This window comes from Salminus brasiliensis, chromosome 23, assembly GCF_030463535.1.
Source record: "Salminus brasiliensis chromosome 23, fSalBra1.hap2, whole genome shotgun sequence".
Classification (NCBI taxonomy): Eukaryota; Metazoa; Chordata; class Actinopteri; order Characiformes; family Bryconidae; genus Salminus; species Salminus brasiliensis.
The window spans coordinates 4,583,214-4,601,500 of record NC_132900.1 but is presented as its reverse complement, the minus strand read 5'-3'; the positions used below and the strand labels follow the sequence as shown (position 1 = coordinate 4,601,500).

Genomic DNA, 18,287 nt, shown 5'->3' with positions numbered 1-18,287 from the left:
TGAGAATTTCATATCTACTAAACTTGACCATTTACTGATGAGCAGGATAGTCACCAAACTCTGCAGAATTCCAGTCCTCCAGAAACAGAATTTCTCATATATTACCTGATTTATCCTCCCACTGTTTCTCTTAAAGCAACATAATCTATCAGTTTTGCCTCAAAGTAGCAGCTTCAGATTCCTGTTGATGCTCCACTGACTGTAACAGGCAGAATGGAGTCTCTGTTATTCCCACTCCGGGCTGGAACGCTGCTACTGCACTATGAAACTTTAAGTGGAGCTGCAGGAGGAGAACCTCTCTCCAGAACTGCGTAACGATGCGTAACCCATAGAGTCATATTAGTGTCAAATCCTGTAGAATTGCTCTACCTCCTCAGCCCACATGTTTTTTTGCCTTCACCATTAGCTTGTCAGCAAATGCACGGGTACAGCTGTCCATGAGGGGGCGCTCAAAGCGTGACTTGTATTTACTCCAGTGGTGTAAAAGTGAATTACACTCCCCAACCATAGGCGTATTTTTACATAGTGCAACTTTAATGGATTGCATGCTCAGTGTATTTATTTGGTGCAGGTGCAGCTTCAGTATATGTCCAGTCAGTGTGCAGAAGTGATATCTCACCCACATATAGAAAAACAGCGGGGCTTGCCAGCTTTAGGGGAGATGTATTTACTGCACATTGTGTCCGGAGGCATTTCCATTTGCCAGAGATTTGTCTTGCAAAGATTTTACTTGTCAAATACCAGTTTTTCACCTGCTAATGGACACCTACATACCATTCCGAGATTTGCCTGGTCTTCACGTCTCTAACAGAATTTAGGAGAAACGCATCCACATCTGCTAGATCCACTCTGGGAAACAGAGCTAAAGCCAGGGCTAATGTTAGAGACGTGTGAGAGAGGTTTGCCTATAATTTAGAAGACTTATTCAGATGATTCATTCAGCTCTCATAAACCAGACACAAGTGTTATTTCCCTCCGCTCATTACTGTCGTCACATTTTACCTCAGGCTGGATGATTGATGCAGAAAGCAGGCCAAGATTCAGAGAGCTCATTTCAGAGTTTTCCAAGATGGCACGAGATCCAAAACGGTACCTAGTCATTCAGGTGAGAGAACAAGGAGCCTATTTTACTGTGTATTTACTGAAAATGCCTCTGACCCACAATTACATTTTTTATAGACTGGATGAACTACTTATCATTATTATTGTTATGATTATTATTATTATTATTATTATTATTAACAACAACAATAATAATCATAACAATATTGATAATACTAGTTGTATTAGTACTAGTTGTACTAAATGTATAGATAAATGTATGTAATATATTTGTATTATAGATATGTGTATATATTTTCATCATTGTTATAAATAAAAATAGATATTTGTATAATCCTTTAAATAAATGATTTATTTGTTTATTTAACAAATTTTTTTTAATAAATTATAAAAATGAATTATACTGAGATCTAAAGTAATAATTATTTTTATATATTTTATAACAGTAACTATACAATTATAAAAACATATATATAATTATTAATCAATTATTTATTTATGTCCCATTTTTAATTCCTTGTTTCTATGATGTCACAAAAAACACACGCCCATCCATTCCTGTTACAGCCTGGACTACTTTTTGAATGTAACACAATACAGGGCAGCCAATGAGATGACAGATTCCTTTGCATGCATCAGTCTTAAAGGCACAATACTAAAAAACAGTCTAAAAAACAATTCTAAGCAATAAAAGGAAACGACGGAAATGTCAAATAAAAACAAATTATGATGGTTTTTGGTGCATAAATTACACAAATGTCATCAGTGAACCTCAAAAGAGCACAAAAACATGCATGTAAAATATATTATATGGGCTCTTTAATATTGTGAGTGCTGGAGCTTCTGTCTGAATTCATTTGGTCATTTGTGTCTTATGCAGGATGATGAGAGGATGCACCTGCCCAGCCCAGTAGAATGGAAGTTCTACCGCAGCCTGATGAGTGATGTGGATCTGGACGAGGCCATGGACGCTGACGAGTACTTAGTGCCCAACCACGGCTTCTTCAGCAGCCCCAGCACCTCCCGCACTCAACTGCTGCACTCCGTGGTAATAACACCCAGACATTCCCACATGTTCTTCATACATGTGTTACTTTGACTCTAGTTGGCTTCATAAGAGGTCAGCACGCAAGTGGAGAACTGAAAGGGAGCAAAGTAATTTAGAGCAGTATACACCGATCAGCCATAACATTAAAACCACCTTCCTAAAATTGGGCAGGTCCCTTTCAAACCACCAGACCAGCTCTGATTTGTCAAGGCACAAGACAAGACTGAAGGTGGCATGTGGTATCTGGCACCAGGACATTAGCAGTAGGCTCTTTAAGTCCTGTAAGTTGGAAGGTGGGGCCTTGATGAGCATCAGTGAGCTTTAGGTGCCCATGAGCTGGTCGCTGGTTCATCGGTTGTTCTCCCTTGGAGCATTGTTGGTAGGTACTGATCACTGCATACCTGCCTGGTGTTTTGGAGACATTCAAACCCAGTCGTCTCTCTTGTGCCTGATCATGTGTGCATGTTTGCTAACCAGCTCTGAGCTCCCACTGCAGAGGTGGATCTTCTACCTGGCCTGCTTTAGCTCTAGCTGGCCCAGCGTCAGTCGCCCATTTCCTGTTCTCCTGTCCAGGCCCCCACCACCACCGCACCCCACCTCCGCTTCCTCCCAGGTGCCCGTTGATTAATGAGCGCTCGGCAGGGAAAAAAAGCATCTTAAACGACATGCCAGGCCTCTGTGTCCTCACCGTTTTCTGGCCACTTGCCTGCTTCTGAGTGCTCACTGAACTCTCCCAAGCCTTTCAAGTGTGATTGCCTTTGCAGGCAGCACTTCTTGTTCAAAACTATTTGGCCGAGAAGCAAAAAAAAGGGCCCCTGTCTAAAATGCCGGCTTATATAACGCAGCCGTCGCTTTGTAGCCATGTATGGGCTGGATCTCATGTCACAGATGGTAGCCTGGTTAGCTTGCTTCTTTCTTTCCTCACCTTTTGTAAAAAGGCTGTTTTGAAAAAGCAAGCCCTCGTTGTCTTGCTTTAGCCTGGTGGTTGGTTTCTTCAGCTGTGGTGGCTCTGAGTGGGAATGGGTTCCTATCTGTCAGAATTGTGCAAGTTCAGCTATGCTGCTCACAAAAGACGCGTTATTATCTTGTCTGCAGTCTGTCTGTCAAACACTTCAGGCCTTGCGTGGCCGTGTGGACGAGGCGTTGAAAGAAATGTTGAGAGATCTTTGCTGCAACGGCCTCGAAACAATGCAGTGCAATTCTTTGGCAGTTCAGTTAGACTAAATAAACGGATCCAGCTTAATCCATGCGCTCCGTTCAAGAATAAATAATACTTTGATGAGCCTTTTAAAAGGAAATATAATGTGGTAGCACTTGAGAAAATATGGTCCTACAGGAAAAAAATCCAGGCAGAGCAGCAAGTACAGTGCTCAGAGTAGCTCAGCAGTGTAAAGCTCTGCTACTATGGCCTGGTGGTCGCGAGTTCGAATCCTGAGCCATGCTGCTTTGCAACCAGCGGCCAGAGTCTGAGAGAGCAGAGTTGGTGGGTAGATGGCGCATTCTCCCCTCATCACTCTAAATGCGATGTTGGTTGGCACAGGCGTCTGTTTTCTGGCACGACGGAGCTGGGGACCCGGCACTTTCCTTCAAGTGTGGCAAAGCTTCATCGGCTGCATTATAAGAGATGTGTTAAGTCTTACCCTCCTAGTCTTACAAATGGGTGGATTGAATGGCAGTACCATCCTTCAGGAGATCTAAGCAGATTAGATACTTAGTAACGTACTTAAAAAAGGAAGAACATCCAGGAGTGAAAAATACAGAGAGTATGGAACTCCTAACAGCCATGTAAGACCTGCTACACCACCAAAACTGCTCCCATCAGATAAACAGCACTTAGAGCTTTCCTCTTTGAGACAAAGGAGAGACTCAAGCTGCTACTGCTCTCAGAACAGTGGACAGACCACCTCAGAGTGCAGACCTCAGCATCGTTGAATGTGTTGGGAATGACTTGGACGATGTCAAGCAAAAAAAAATGCTCCTGAACTTCTGAGACTAAACTTTGGAGGAGTGGAAACATCTCCCTGCAGATTTCTGCAGAAGCACTTAAAGTGAGGGTTTCCCAATTGTGTAGTCAGGTATCGTCAAGTATACTCAAATATCCACAATGGACACTGTTATGTAATGTAGCTGCAACTGCAGCAGCAGGAGACCTTGCAGTGACATATGTTGGCATAGCAGCGCTTCCTCACCTCCTGTTCGTACAGAATGGGTTAATATGTTAATATTTTGAGTACTGTCCTGCCAAACCTGCAGTGTAACCGCTAGTAGATAGTATTTACCCTGTAGTGTTAGTGTGTAGTACACAGTTGGGACACAGCCTGAGTACCTTCAGTACAGCTTCATATACAGAGAGGGTGGAGCCCTAAACTTGCTTTTCTGTTCAGTAGATTAGAGTCAGCTGTTTCCTGACCATGAAAACTGACTAACTTCTACTTAATGACTGTTTTGACCAGGAATGGCCTTAATGAATGGTGCTCTCAGACTTTAGCCGAGGACTGTTCTTCACCATATAAATATATAAAGGGTCGGTTTCCTGCGCATGGATTAGGTCTGGTCTAAATGGATTAAATAGTGAATCATATAAATGGATGAATCATGACTGGAAATTCTCTTTAGTCCAGGCTTTAGGCTTCATCTGGGTCTGGGAATCTAATCCAAATATTACAAGGTCTCAGGGTCACAGTAGAAATGTGACTGGCCCATAAAGAGTCCCTCTCTGGTTTCTCACCACACTCACACACCTCATTAGTTTACATAAAAAAAGTCTTCTCAGCCTCGATTTTATCTGGCCTTTTTTTTTAAGGTCGCTCCAGTCTTTAATAAAGAGATGGCACTACATGTGTAAATGTTTGTGGACACCCCTTCTAATGAATGTATTCAGCTGCTTTAAGTTGCATCCATTGCTGACTCAGATGTGCAAATGCTCACATATACAATTAGTCTAGTCCCTGTAGGGAGGCACTGCCAATAGAATAGGACCCTCTGGAGCAGATGAAAGTGAACCTATTGGCACCATGTTTAATACCAGGTGTGGGCTAGAGGGATGTTGGTGTGGCGCAACAGATAACACCACTACCTGCCAGTGAGTTGCCACACCATGTGGGAGACTGGGGTTCGATTCCTGGTCTGGGTGGCTATGCTGCGCTACACCAATAAGAGTCCTTGGGCAAGACTCCTAACACTACATTATAATAACACCACCTCTGTAATAGGAGTAACCTTGTAAGTCGCTCTGGATAAGAGCGTCAGCTAAATGCCTGAAATGTAAATGGATATGAAGCCCCCCCAGCATTGAGCTGTGGAGCAGTGGAAGAATCCCAGTGTTCTCTGGATTGATGGATGATGGTGCTCCATCCAGTACTTTTGGAATGGGATGAGTTGGGGAGTTGAAGATAAGGTGGGGTTGGTGATCTTCCAACTTCCTCACCTTACTAACACTCTTGTCGCTAAATACCTCACAGCAGTGCTCCAAATTGCTGTGATTTTACTCAGTTTTGAAATACATAGACAAAAAGAGCATTGCTGTGAGGATTTGATTGCATATAGCGCCAAGACCATTAATGAGGTTTGGATGTTGGATGATCATCACCCCACCTCATCATCCCCAACTCATCCCAAAAGTATTGGATGGCGCACCATCCATCATTCCAGAGAACACAGTTCTTCCACTGCTCCACAGCTCAATGCTGGAGGGCTTTATACCCCTCTAGCCCACACCTGGCATTAGGCAGCATGGTGCCAATAGGTTCATGTATATCTGCTCCAGAGAGTCCTATTCTATTGGCAGTACTTCTCTACAGAGAACTGAGACAGGGACTCTCTACAGGGACTAGACAAGTTTGTGTGAATTTGCCCACCTGTGTCAGCAACAGGTGCAACTTAAAGTAGCGAAATGCATTCATTAGAAGCGATGTCCACAAACTTTTGGACATGTGTATTATATAATTCAAGTCAAAAAGAAGAGAGGTTGAATGTGTCAGAAGGAAGGTTGTTGGGACTGTTAATAAGACTGTGTCCTTGTTCTTTTTTTGCAGAGTCTCAACAGCAGCATTGGATCATGCCAGAACAGGAATGGGGTGAGTGAGCGATGGCAAGAGGCCCAGAAGCTGTTCTGGTGTTTCTCCAGCCTCCATTTTCTGTAGCGCACTCTGAACAACCACACTAGTTATTCCTCTGAGCTCCTTTGAGCTCACGTGTTTATTCTGGTCACTCCTGGTTATTCCTTTGACTTCTATTCATTGTTTATTTCACATAATCAGATGCAGGCCTTTAGGGTGACTGCTATGCTTAGAAGATATGATTGATATCTTCAGTCTGAGTGTGCAACACCTTTAAGACATAAGGCATAAACATAATTTAGATTGGAATTGGGCCAACTATGCATCTGTGTTTTTTGGGGGGTTTTTTGGTAGCTTACGTAATAGCCACTAGCTAATGCTAGGAATTCAGGTTTTCAGGTAACTGTGGATTTTACATTGATGAGTAGTGCTCATGCACTGGCTGAGTAATGCACTTTTGTCCTGTCCTGTTTCAGAATCTCTTCCCAGTGAGAGAGAACAGCCTTATGCTACGCTACATCCCAGACCCGACAGACCGGTTCCTGGACGGAGACTTCCAGCCTGTTCCAGGTAAGAGCCAGCGAGTTCAGGTTTGGGCGGTGACACACCCCTGGCCTTTCTTGAATGGGGCTATTATGTGAACTGTCAGTGTAGTGGTTAGGTGACACCATTATAAAGGAGTACTACCTCATGGGTGGAGATATGGAAATCTGGCTGTGTACATAGGATGTTTACATCAGCCCATAGTTCATAGTTCATTAATTTATTTAATTTAAGTTATTTATTTATTCATTTAATGATCTAATAGTTCACTAATGTAGCCAACAGGTAATGGAAGTGTATACCCTAGCAGTCACCCCAGGTGAAAACTGCAAGCCTAAACTATCATACTGTCGCCTCAAACCACATTAAGCTGTTAAATCATGTTAAATAGACCTGCATATCCTCCCTGCCACTCAAAAATATTGTATCTTCAAAATGGAAACTTTACAGGAGAAGGAGAAATCCCTCTTAACTTTCAATTGAAGTCAATGTAAAAAAAATTACCACATCATTTTGGAGCTCTTTTATTGGTCTGTTCATCATAAAATTCACATTGTAATTATGTCTAAAAGTAAAAAATACTACAAAAGTTGGAGATAGTTGGAGATTTTTGCAGAACAGCGACTAAATGTGGTTATAAATGTTATATGAAACACTGAGCCAGAATAATAAAGCTCAACAATACACCCTGCTAAAAGTGTGCTTTTCAGGAAATTATATCCTTAACAGGAATGGTAATGAGCTCATGAATAGTAATGACCAACACTCCACCTGTTTTGGTGTCGAAATGAGCCACAAATCTCTGACTTGGAGATATAGATCCTAATAAAAGAAGCAGAAGTTCTTGGCAAGTTTGGCAAAATGCAGCCATAGATAAACAATGTAAATAAATACAAATATTGGGTAAACAAACAACATCAGTGTGCATTGTTTTTAACAAGCACTTTTATTGTCTAGCCAAAATAAACATTCAGGAAAACTTAAAAACTTAAAGTAAAGTTAAAGCATCCAGATATATAAGCAGTATATAAGCCTCCCACTACAGTTCCACTTAGCTTACTGTGATTCTTTAGCTGCTGTTGCTCTGGCTTTGCATTGTTCACACATACAAAAACTTTATTTTACCAGGATGTCTAAAGCAGCTCAGAAACGTTCTGCTTAAGCAGCTGTAATTTGGATGTCACTGTAATTCCTGGAAATTTCTTAGGAATTGTACAGGACATTGTGCTGGATTTATTCTCTGTCTTTCAACCCCTTCCCTTTTAATTACCTCCAAATGTCTGGGTAAAGGTGCATGTAAGAAAAGGTAGAAACCACACAAGCAAGCCTATCAGAGATTACTCAACAGCTCAAGAGCAGAATCAGAATCAGAATCTCCTAATTTCACCAAGTATGTTACACATACAAGGAATTTGTCTTGGTGAGAGCAACACGTATGACAAGTAACAAAAACACAGAACACAGATTATTTACAGTATTAAACTAAAGGAAAAAGACACTAAACAATAAATAGGGTAGGAGATAATTTAATAGGTGTAAAAAGTACTAAAGGTAATAAAGAGCTGAAGAAAGCTGAGAGACGTGAAACAGAAAAGTTTTATAATATTTAGAATATATTATATATAGATATATATAGAAAGGTACAGATGACCTGAATATTTACAGAAAGAGAACACCTGTACAGGTGTGCAAATAGGCAGAGTGCAAATAGGCAGAGTGCAAATAGCTGTTCAGTCCGGTTTGGTACAGTTCAGTTGTTTTGAGGTTTACAGTGGGAGGTGTCCACTGTGATTGAGGAGCGCTACAGCTCTGGGGAAGAAGCTGTTAGCATGACGTGTTGTGCTGGTTTTGATGGATCGCAGTCTTCTACCAGAGGGGAGTGTCTGGAAGAGGTGGTGTCCAGGATGTGAGGGGTCAGATGTAATCTTGCCAGCCCGCTTCCTCACCCTGCTGGTGTAGATCTGCTGAAGTGATGGCAGGTTACATCCAATGATCCTCTCTGCTGTCCTGATGATGCGCTGGAGTTTGGCTCTTTCTTGTGAGGTGGAGGAACCAAACCAGATAGTTATGGAGGCTGTGAGAATGGACTCGATGATCGCTGTGTAGAACTGGATCATCAGGGTCTGTGGCAGGTTGAATCTCTTGAGCTGTCTCAAGAAGAACATTCGTTGTTGAGCTTTCTTGATGATGGAGATGGTGTTTTTCTCCCATTTCAAGTCTCTGGAGATGGTGGTGCCCAGGAACTTCAGTGACTCCACCATGGATACTGCAGTGTTGTTGATGTGGAGGGGGGGAAGGGTGGGTGGATTGCATCTGAAGTCCACCACCATCTCTACAGTCTTTTCTGTGTTTAGCAGCAGGTGGTTGTTGCTGCACCAGGACACCAGCTGCTCAATTTCCTTTCTGTAGGCAGACTCATTACCGTTGGCTATGAGGCCCACCAGAGTGGAGTCATCTGCAAATTTCAGGATCTTTACAGCTGGATCTTTGGAGACACAGTCATTAGTGTGGAGGCTGAAGAGAAGGGGTGAAAGAACACAACCCTGTGGGACTCCAGTAATTTATCCCCTACCCTATTTATTGTTTAGTGTAATTTTCCTTTAGTTTAATACTGTAAATAATCTGTGTTCTGTGTTTTTGTTACTTGTCATACGTGTTGCTCTCACCAAGACAAATTCCTTGTATGTGTAATATACTTGGTGAAATAAAGAGATTCTGATTCTGATTCTGATTTATGAGAGATGTGTTAACTATATACCCCAGATTAGATACACCTAGTTCCCTGATTCCCTAAACATCTGTCCGCTCTTCTCTTCACAGAATACATCAACCAACAGAACGGTACCGTCCTGTCAGACATGTCCAACCCCAACTACCAGCACCCAGCCGCGCCACGCATAGCTCACCCAGCGAGTGCCCTGGACGAGACAGAGGAGGAGTACCTCAACTGCTTTAAGAGCACAGCGGCTCCTTCTCCATTCTCTCCCCCGGAGTACCTCAACACCTCTCAGGCTCGTCTCCTGTCTCCTTCTTCATCCATCCACGCCCAGTCCAACGGGCACAGCCTCATTGCCCAGAACAGCATAGACAACCCGGACTACCAGCAGGACTTCTGCCCGCTGGGGGTGAAGCCAAAAACCAACGGTCACCTCCCGGCTGCGGAGAACGCAGAGTACATGGGGGTGGAGGTCCACTAGCATGGAGTAGACTCCTGCGTGGACCAGAACTGTTTAGAGACTACAGAAGAGATCCAGCAGGAACGTTTTTGTTGTTTTGTTGAATGGAAGGGCTCCACATTGCTCAGCATTGCCTTTGACTCTGTGGGCGGAGCTGGATTGGGGATCATCCGTGGGTTATTTTCCACATACTGTTTTACTGTGTGTTGTTTCATATGGACCCGAGGCTATTAGCCCTGAGAGTTTTGCACCCTTGGTCAAGAGTGAAAGCTATGTGAACAGTAGCATTATGACCACGCCCCCTGACAACAGTATGATGACCACACCCCCTGACAACAGTATCATGACCACACCCCCTGACAACAGCAGCGATTTGGCAACTATCCTAACAACGCTGTGAAAACTAATCAGAGCAGGTGGGCTGGGGTTCTCCTTAAGTCTTACCTGAAGGTCTTACCTGAAAGCTGGCCGTCGAATAACCTGATTGCTTCATCTTGTCATGTTACTTCAGGTTGTTCATCTTTATTATTTATACAGATGGATCCATATCATAACACTTACATTTGGTACATGCACACTGCAATGTGAATGGATTACCAACATGTGACTTCATTGGTAATATCCATAATATCCCCAAATATTCAGCTCCAAATATTTAACCTTTGCGTGAAAATGGCCTAAAACGTGAAAACAGCTGTGTATTGTCCAGTATTGTTATCAATATTGATAATTTGACCTCAATACTCATTCCTGCTACGTTTTTCGGTACCTTCTCATAAATGATAAGCTGAAAGTGGGTGTGGCCTAAATTAGAAATGAGTGTAAAGTGCTGGAAGAGGGTATATTCCTGACCGCAATGGACTGCAGACTAATCAAGACGCTTCTACAGTAACAACAAGCTTATGGGATGTAATTTAGACAGCCAGTCAGCAGTCTGGATTTTTGAGCAAGCATGCTTATTGAAAAAAACAACTACTTAAGAAATGCAGTTTTTAATGATGACACGCTTTTTTGATTCTCTGCAGCAGGAATGAGCTTTCTGATTAACAAAGGGCGAAAAAAATGATTGAGGCCAAATTCAATAGGTGTAAGGATAATAACAGAAAGTGTGATGACACTAAATGAATGAGCTAATGCTAACCAGTACAATGCTGGATGTTGACATTGGCCTTTTTTTCCAACCCAACATCCAATATCTTCTCCATATTCTTCTTCTCCCATTTATGCTCAACATTAAAAATGAATACAGATACAAGACAGAGCAGTGCAGTATAACGAATAGTTCAAGCGAAATTTGACCGCTGCCATTCGGACACGATGAAGAAGAAACTCTGGCAGTGAAGAAACCTATGGTGGAACTTTGTTTACACCGTTTTTAGCCGTTAACGCCGCCGCCGTCTCTTTCAGTACATTATTACAAACTCCATCTCCATGCTTGTTGTTGTCAGACTCTGAACTGCCCTCTAGTGGATGTGTTGCTTAACATCCATGCCAGCGTAAAGGACACATAGAAGTATGTGGGCAGCGACGTCCGTATCGAACAATGTGACCAAATTTATTCATTATAAATGAGCCTTTAGTGGACAATCTGCCACTGAAGCTTTCAGAGAAGTTTCCGGACATAGCTAGCATCAACTAGAGCAGTTAGCCTAGTTAGCATACTTTCCTCCTGAACGCATGCCAAAAACAATGTAATTTGTTTGCTTCAGAAATCTATTAAAAAACACTGTAAACTAGTTTTAGAGGAACTAAGAGCATGTTTAACTAAATAGCTACATTGGAAAGGTTACTCAAACCGGCTGCTACATCATTCCGTTTATTCTTGTGTTTATAGACTAAGTTAGTCACACCGGCTACTAAAACCACAGGAGTCGGTTGAGTTGAGTTGAGTTGAGTTGTGTGACGATTTCCGGGCGTGTATTTACAGAAAGGAAATTGGTGACAGTCTAAGACCACTCTTTGTTAGCATCATTAGCCTAGCATTTCCCGTTCTGTACTAAAGAAGCAAATGTCAGATACCAAAGATGTCTTGGTTGATTGACTGCATCTGGGGTCAGTGATCAATCACGTTGATTCGATTTTTCACCGAACTATTCCTTTAAGATCCTTATGTATTGCAGAAGCAACAGGTAACAGTATACACGTATATATAAAGTCACTGTCACGCAAAAGCCTCACATCTCCATTTTTGCCGATTTTCACTTTTTGACATAATCTGAATCTGTCAGCTGCCCCTTACATAGTATCAGAATTTAATGATGAGCGGAACAATAGAAATGCTCCAAAATGACTAGAAATCATGTATTTGTACATTGACTTCCATTGAAAGTTAAGGAGGTTTTCTCCTTCTCCTGTAAAGTTGCTGTTTCAGCAAGACGAGGTTTTTGTATGACAGCAATGATATTTTGAAATATGAGCGTTCATGTACTCGTGCATATCTCCACTCCGTAGTGCTGAAATAATACAACCAGTACCATAAAAGTACTGAATTTCAAACCCAGCCTTAACTCCGAGTAGATAAAGTCAGCAAATTGGGTTTTTCGCCATTTTTACAGCAACCCATCATAGAAGTCCAGTCAGTCCAATCAGTGTCCGAGAGCACATCCTGTATCCCAACAACCACACCACTTAAAGACGTTGATGCTCCAGAAAGCTGAAGGCCTCAAGCTGAGCTTGCCGACATTTTGGCCAGGTGTCATGATTTGGGGACTGTGTAGCATTTAGCATATAGCATTTCTCTGCTTTACCACACTATAAAGACTCCTCAGCAGCTCACGGGAGGCTGAGCCACGTATTTTGTAGCTGTGAATAAAAGACGAAGACGGAAGGTCGATCGCAATTTTAATGCTGGAAGTGTCGGCTGGCCTGCCGGAAGCAGGCCGGCTCACAAGCGGTACGAAGACGGACAGATGTAAAGATGTGACTGACGACTGTGTGCTGCCTCTATTACAGTATCTCGTTTGCTGTCATACAAGCTGTGTACGGGGTCACGTGTATCTTCCACTCTCTGTAAATTGGTTCTTGTGGCTTTTGCATTGTTGCACTCTGTTGAATTTTCTATTGAGCTGGAAATCAGTAAAGCATGTGATGTGTTTAGGGGAACTCTTTAGACCCCTCACTTTATTCTGAAGCCGAGTGACAGGACGCGGTGTCAGATGACACGGCGTAAGAGTTTTTTGGGGGCGTTTTTTCAGTTTCTGTTTTTCTTTTCTGTTGTAAAAGTCTTTGTATAGCTTTTCACCTTTTTCTCTTAGACAGTTACAGGTGTAACACTCCTCCCTGATCTACCCACCACCTCCCCATCCGTCCCCTCCCGTCCCCTCCTACAGTCTGTAATTATTACTTTTAAAAAGTACACAGAATAAAATGTTCTTTTTTAATCAGACTGAGAGCTAGTGTTTATTCCAGATGTTTTTGCTGCTACATCTGCCCGACCGAAAGTCTTCTGCTGACAGTCTAATCACACCTCACTTCATCCTAGCTCTGTGATTCACCCCGGGCGGGCCCTCGTTTCCCGAAAGCATTAGCAAAGCAAAGTTCGTCGTGAGACGGCTCAGGAGGTATCACTTAAACCCATCTGAGCTTAATCCCGCACATCTGTCTGTGAAACCGGGTTCGGCCCTTCATAAGCCTTCATTTCCAGCGCAGTGCAGTGCAGTGCAGTGCAGGTCACTCCAGGTGTGAAAGCAGTACGCTGGAACATTTCCTGGAAGAGCCTGGGCATGGTTTAACTGTCCAATCACACGTGGATGAACATCTCCAATGAGATCACATATACCCCAATCCGCCATAACATTAAAACCACTGCCGGGCGAAGTGGAAAACATGATTATCTTGTTACAGTGGCACTTGGGGGGTATGTAGGGGGTGGGATCTATATTTTAGGCAGCAAGTGAGCAGTCAGTTCTTGAAGGTCATGTGTTGAAACAGGAAAAATGGACCATACTGTGATGGCTAGGCTAGGTCAGACTGGGTCAGAACATCTCCAAAGCATCAGCCAGGTCTTGTGAGGTGTTCCTGGTATGCAGTGGTCAGTACCTACCAAAAGTGCCCCAAGAAAGGACAACTAGTGTTTTGCTAGTGCAGACCACGGCTCGAGATAGAACGGGAGGGAGGACTTTCCGGGTTGGCTTTCCTGTGGTCTGCTTGTGGAGCCGGACCCCACCTCCGTCCATGTGGTGAGTGATGAAGGAGAGGGAGGAGGCTGAGTGGAGGTGGGTACGATGTCTGTCCAACACAGAGTAGGACTGAGAAGCAGGGTTATATAAGAGGCTTGAGGGCCAGGAGGAGGAGTTTGGGGCGTGGTCCTTCTCCCAGATTCAGTTATGTGTCATAACTTTGCTTATTTTTCTGGACACAACGAAAATGTCTTATTTAAATATATATATATATATATATATATATATATATATATATATATATATATATATATATATATATTAAGGCTGCCTATTATAAGAGATCAGTAATTTTATATACTTTGCAGCACCCAACTAGTTTTTCTAGCAGTACTAATGCCCTAATGGTTAAGGTGATGGACTGGGTTCGAATCCTGCCCCACTATGGTTGTATGGGTGTTTAATTTTTCTGGAAATGGCTCGAATGGCTTTGAACACAGGACAGGATCTGCAAAACCGCACCTGAGTTAATTTGGGCAGTGGTGGCTCAGTGGTCAGAGCACGATACATGGGTTTGATAAGCTGCCACTGTTGAGCCCTTAAGTGAGGCCCTTAACCCTCTCTCTCCCTCCCCAGGCGCTGCAGCGATGACTGCCCACTGTTCCAGGCACATGTGCTCACTATATCACTGTGTGTGTTGTTCACCCTATGGGTGGATTAAAGGCGGAGGCTAGGTGCCAATCATGTCCACGTCTGGTGAATTAAAAACTTTTTAAAAATTAAAAATTAAAGAATTAAAAAAATGTAGAAACACAGGTTCCAGGCTGGAATGATAATGTGCGCTCATATGGCTGTTGATTCTTTCTATTTAAGACTATTACATTTACTAGGGTTTGTGATTAAACTGTTACTAAGCATCAGTATTCTGAAATATAGCCTAACGTATTCTTTAAGGCAAGGTTACAAATAACAAAGGACAGAAAAAGCACGTCATACATGTAATAATTCAAATAAACAGACCTATAAATGTAATCAAAGTGAATGTTAATGCTGTAGATAATATATTGAGGCCATAAGTTAATATAATAAGGTAAAATAAGTTTCTGGTGGCCACAATATAATATATTGACTGTATAATATATATATATATATATATATATATATATATATATATATATATATATATATATATAGGTGGTTGTCTTATCTTATGGCCTTAATGTGCTGTGTGTATATATATATATATATATACACACAGCACATTAAGGCCACAAGATAAGACAACCACCAAGTCACCTTAGGGGCTCCGTAATTTCACAAAGTGGCCCCGTTTATGTGTAGAATACTCCTGGATATGCCTTTTTGAGGGGAAAAAATTATTTTTAAATCTATACAGTCTGGACCCTTAACCAAGCAGCAACTGAAGAGTCTTAGCATAGCATCTCAATGGAGGACATTTTTATGATGTCTCTGGCCTCCAGACTTCAGACAGCCATTGACTGCAAAGGATTTGCAGACAGAAAAATATTACAATATATTGTAATATTTAAATTATGTTAATAAGTCAAATTACTCTTGAGCTTGTGAAAATGAGGGGCTGTGTATGAATGTCTGTAATTCTAATATTTTGTCCTGTGCTTAGAATAAAGCTGAACATGTACACTTCAGTGCCTCACTGCAAATGCATTGTAGCAACGTACAAAAACAGTCACTGTCCAAATACTTATGACCCTCAATCTGCCTGAATACACATTATTTCCTCCCCTTCCCCGAAGAGAAGTAAACCCCCAACCCAAAACGGATTTACCGTCAATGTTAAAGGCAGGACACTAGATGGCGCTGTTTCGTCTGTTCTCTGCTGAGAGCTGACGTTTCGCTCGTTTATACGTCATGACGCTACTGCTACGTAATTACGTCCCCTGACAACAACAAGACGACAACAACAACAACAAGATATCGTTCCTTAGCAACGTCTTATATTCCTGGTTAATATAACAGGCCATGCTATCAAAACAGTGAAAATATCTTAGATACCCTAGAATGTGTAAAAGCAAGCTTTAACTTATTTGGCACGAGTAATGTAAACAAGCAAAATCTATCCAAAATCAAATTAATTGAATAAATTAAATATTATTAATTAAAAAGTTAAAAAAATAAATTATATTAATAAAAAATAAATGAAGTAAATATGAATAAATACAAAAATAAATAAATTAAATATTAATAATAAAAATAAAGAAATAAAAGAGTACTAAATACAAATTAAGTAAAATATTAATAATAGAAAATAAATAAATTAAATATTCATAATTTAAAAAATACATAAATTAAATGTGAATAATTAAAAAATTAATACATTAAATATGAACAATAAATACAAAATTAAGTAAAAGAGTAATAAATACAAAATTAAGTAAAATATTAATAATAGAAAATAAATAAATTAAATATTAATAATTTAAAAAATACATAAATTAAATGTGAATAATAAAAATTAAATAAATTAAATATGAATAATAAATACAAAATTAAGTAAAAGAGTAATAAATACAAAATTAAGTAAAAATATTAATAAAACATAAATTAAATAAATATTAATAATTTAAAAAATACATAAATTAAATGTGAATAATTAAAAAATTAAATACATTAAATATGAACAATAAATACAAAATTAAGTAAAAGAGTAATAAATACAAAATTAAGTAAAATATTAATAAAACATAAATTAAATAAATATTAATAATTTAAAAAATACATAAATTAAATGTGAATAATAAAAAATTAAATACATTAAATATGAACAATAAATACAAAATTAAGTAAAAGAGTAATAAATACAAAATTAAGTAAAATATTAATAAAACATAAATTAAATAAATATTAATAATTTAAAAAATACATAAATTAAATGTGAATAATAAAAAATTAAATACATTAAATATGAACAATAAATACAAAATTAAGTAAAAGAGTAATAAATACAAAATTAAGTAAAAGAGTAATAATTAAAAAAATAAATAAATTATATATTAATAATATAACAAATACATAAATTAAATGTGAATAATTAAAAAATTAAATACATTAAATATGAATAATAAATACAAAATTAAGTAAAAGAGTAATAATTAAAAAAATAAACTAATTAAATATTAATAATTAAATAAATAAATAAATTAAATGAATAATTAGTGCATTTAATAAATCAGGCACACGTTCAGCTGAGAAGCGGCGGTAGGTGTCGCTGCGCTGCGCTGACGCTGATCTTCATCCCCTTGGATCGCTGAAGAAGACTCGGAGGCGCCGCTCGGAGGAGGCTCTTATAGGAATTTGGGCTGAGTGGAGCATCTCGGCTCCCTCCCTCTCTCTCTCTCCCTCCCTGTCCTTCAGCTAAAATGTCTCTCCTCAGAAGAAGCGTCGGCCTCGGCTTGCTGGCTCTTCCAGTCCTCATAGTTGTCCTCTGTCAGACGCGGCGGGTGAGTGACCTGCTGCCGCCGCCGCCGCCGCCGCTGTGAGCGGACACAGTAGCCAGCGAGCTCACGCGGTGTTTGGCTTTTTTTGGGGGGGGTGGAGAAGTTGGTGCTGGCTAGCTAAACAACTTCTTTGGCACTTGTTTAGGTGTGGGGCTAAAGTTAGCTAGCTAGCCAGCTATATGAGGGGAGCCAGGGTTTAGGGAGACCCTAAATAGAGGGCTAGCTAGCAGTAGAGTTGGGCTAGCTAGCCATGTTTGTTTACATCAGCCTTTATTAAAAGCTCGTTAGCTCGTTAGATGTTATAAAGGCTGATGTAAACAAACATGGCCTGCTAGGGAGGGGGGGGGGGGTTCAGGGGGTGAAGCTGTCTGTCTGTCTGTTAGCCAGCTTCTTGCTGGGATTTGTGGGGATCCACCTTAAATGGCTGGAGTGGGACTGCTGCAGCATTTAAGGTGGAACTGAGAGATCATTAAGGCTCAGACTTTACCTAACTTAGCTAATGACTTTCCACAACATCTTGCCTGACTAATCTGGGTAGCTAGTGCCTGTCTGCCTGGCAGCCTGGCAGCCTGGCAGCCTGTCTGCCTGTCAGCCTGGCAGCCTGGCTTAGAGCTGTGCTATTAATAAGCAGAAATCTTAATAACCTGCACTTTGACCCCCTACCTGTGTGTGTTTAGTGTAATCAGGTCTAAGTAGTGAAGTGTAGACCTGTGTGAAGTCTAGTCCACTTTGCTTTTGGTGTCTCTCCCTCCACGTTATCTCATGGTGCATGGTGGTGTGGTGTGATGTGACGTGTGGGGTTTGAC

The 18,287-nt window shown here is 40.8% G+C and overlaps 2 protein-coding genes across 2 annotated transcripts in view; both read left to right on the top strand.

The window, feature by feature from the left end:
• egfra (epidermal growth factor receptor a (erythroblastic leukemia viral (v-erb-b) oncogene homolog, avian)) overlaps positions 1-13,267 on the top strand; it is a 99,632-nt gene extending 86,365 nt beyond the window's left edge. The window contains exons 24-28 of the mRNA XM_072669379.1: positions 1,008-1,105; positions 1,943-2,110; positions 6,145-6,186; positions 6,645-6,738; positions 9,532-13,267. Coding sequence (XP_072525480.1) covers positions 1,008-1,105; positions 1,943-2,110; positions 6,145-6,186; positions 6,645-6,738; positions 9,532-9,908 — 779 coding nt within the window. The 3' untranslated portion in view covers positions 9,909-13,267. The remainder of the gene's footprint in view (positions 1-1,007; positions 1,106-1,942; positions 2,111-6,144; positions 6,187-6,644; positions 6,739-9,531) is intronic.
• Positions 13,268-17,294: 4,027 nt separating this feature from the next.
• The window catches only part of npc1 (Niemann-Pick disease, type C1), a 28,582-nt gene continuing 27,589 nt past the window's right edge, over positions 17,295-18,287 (top strand). Inside the window, exon 1 of the mRNA XM_072669188.1 lies at positions 17,295-17,484. Coding sequence (XP_072525289.1) covers positions 17,404-17,484 — 81 coding nt within the window. The 5' untranslated portion in view covers positions 17,295-17,403. The remainder of the gene's footprint in view (positions 17,485-18,287) is intronic.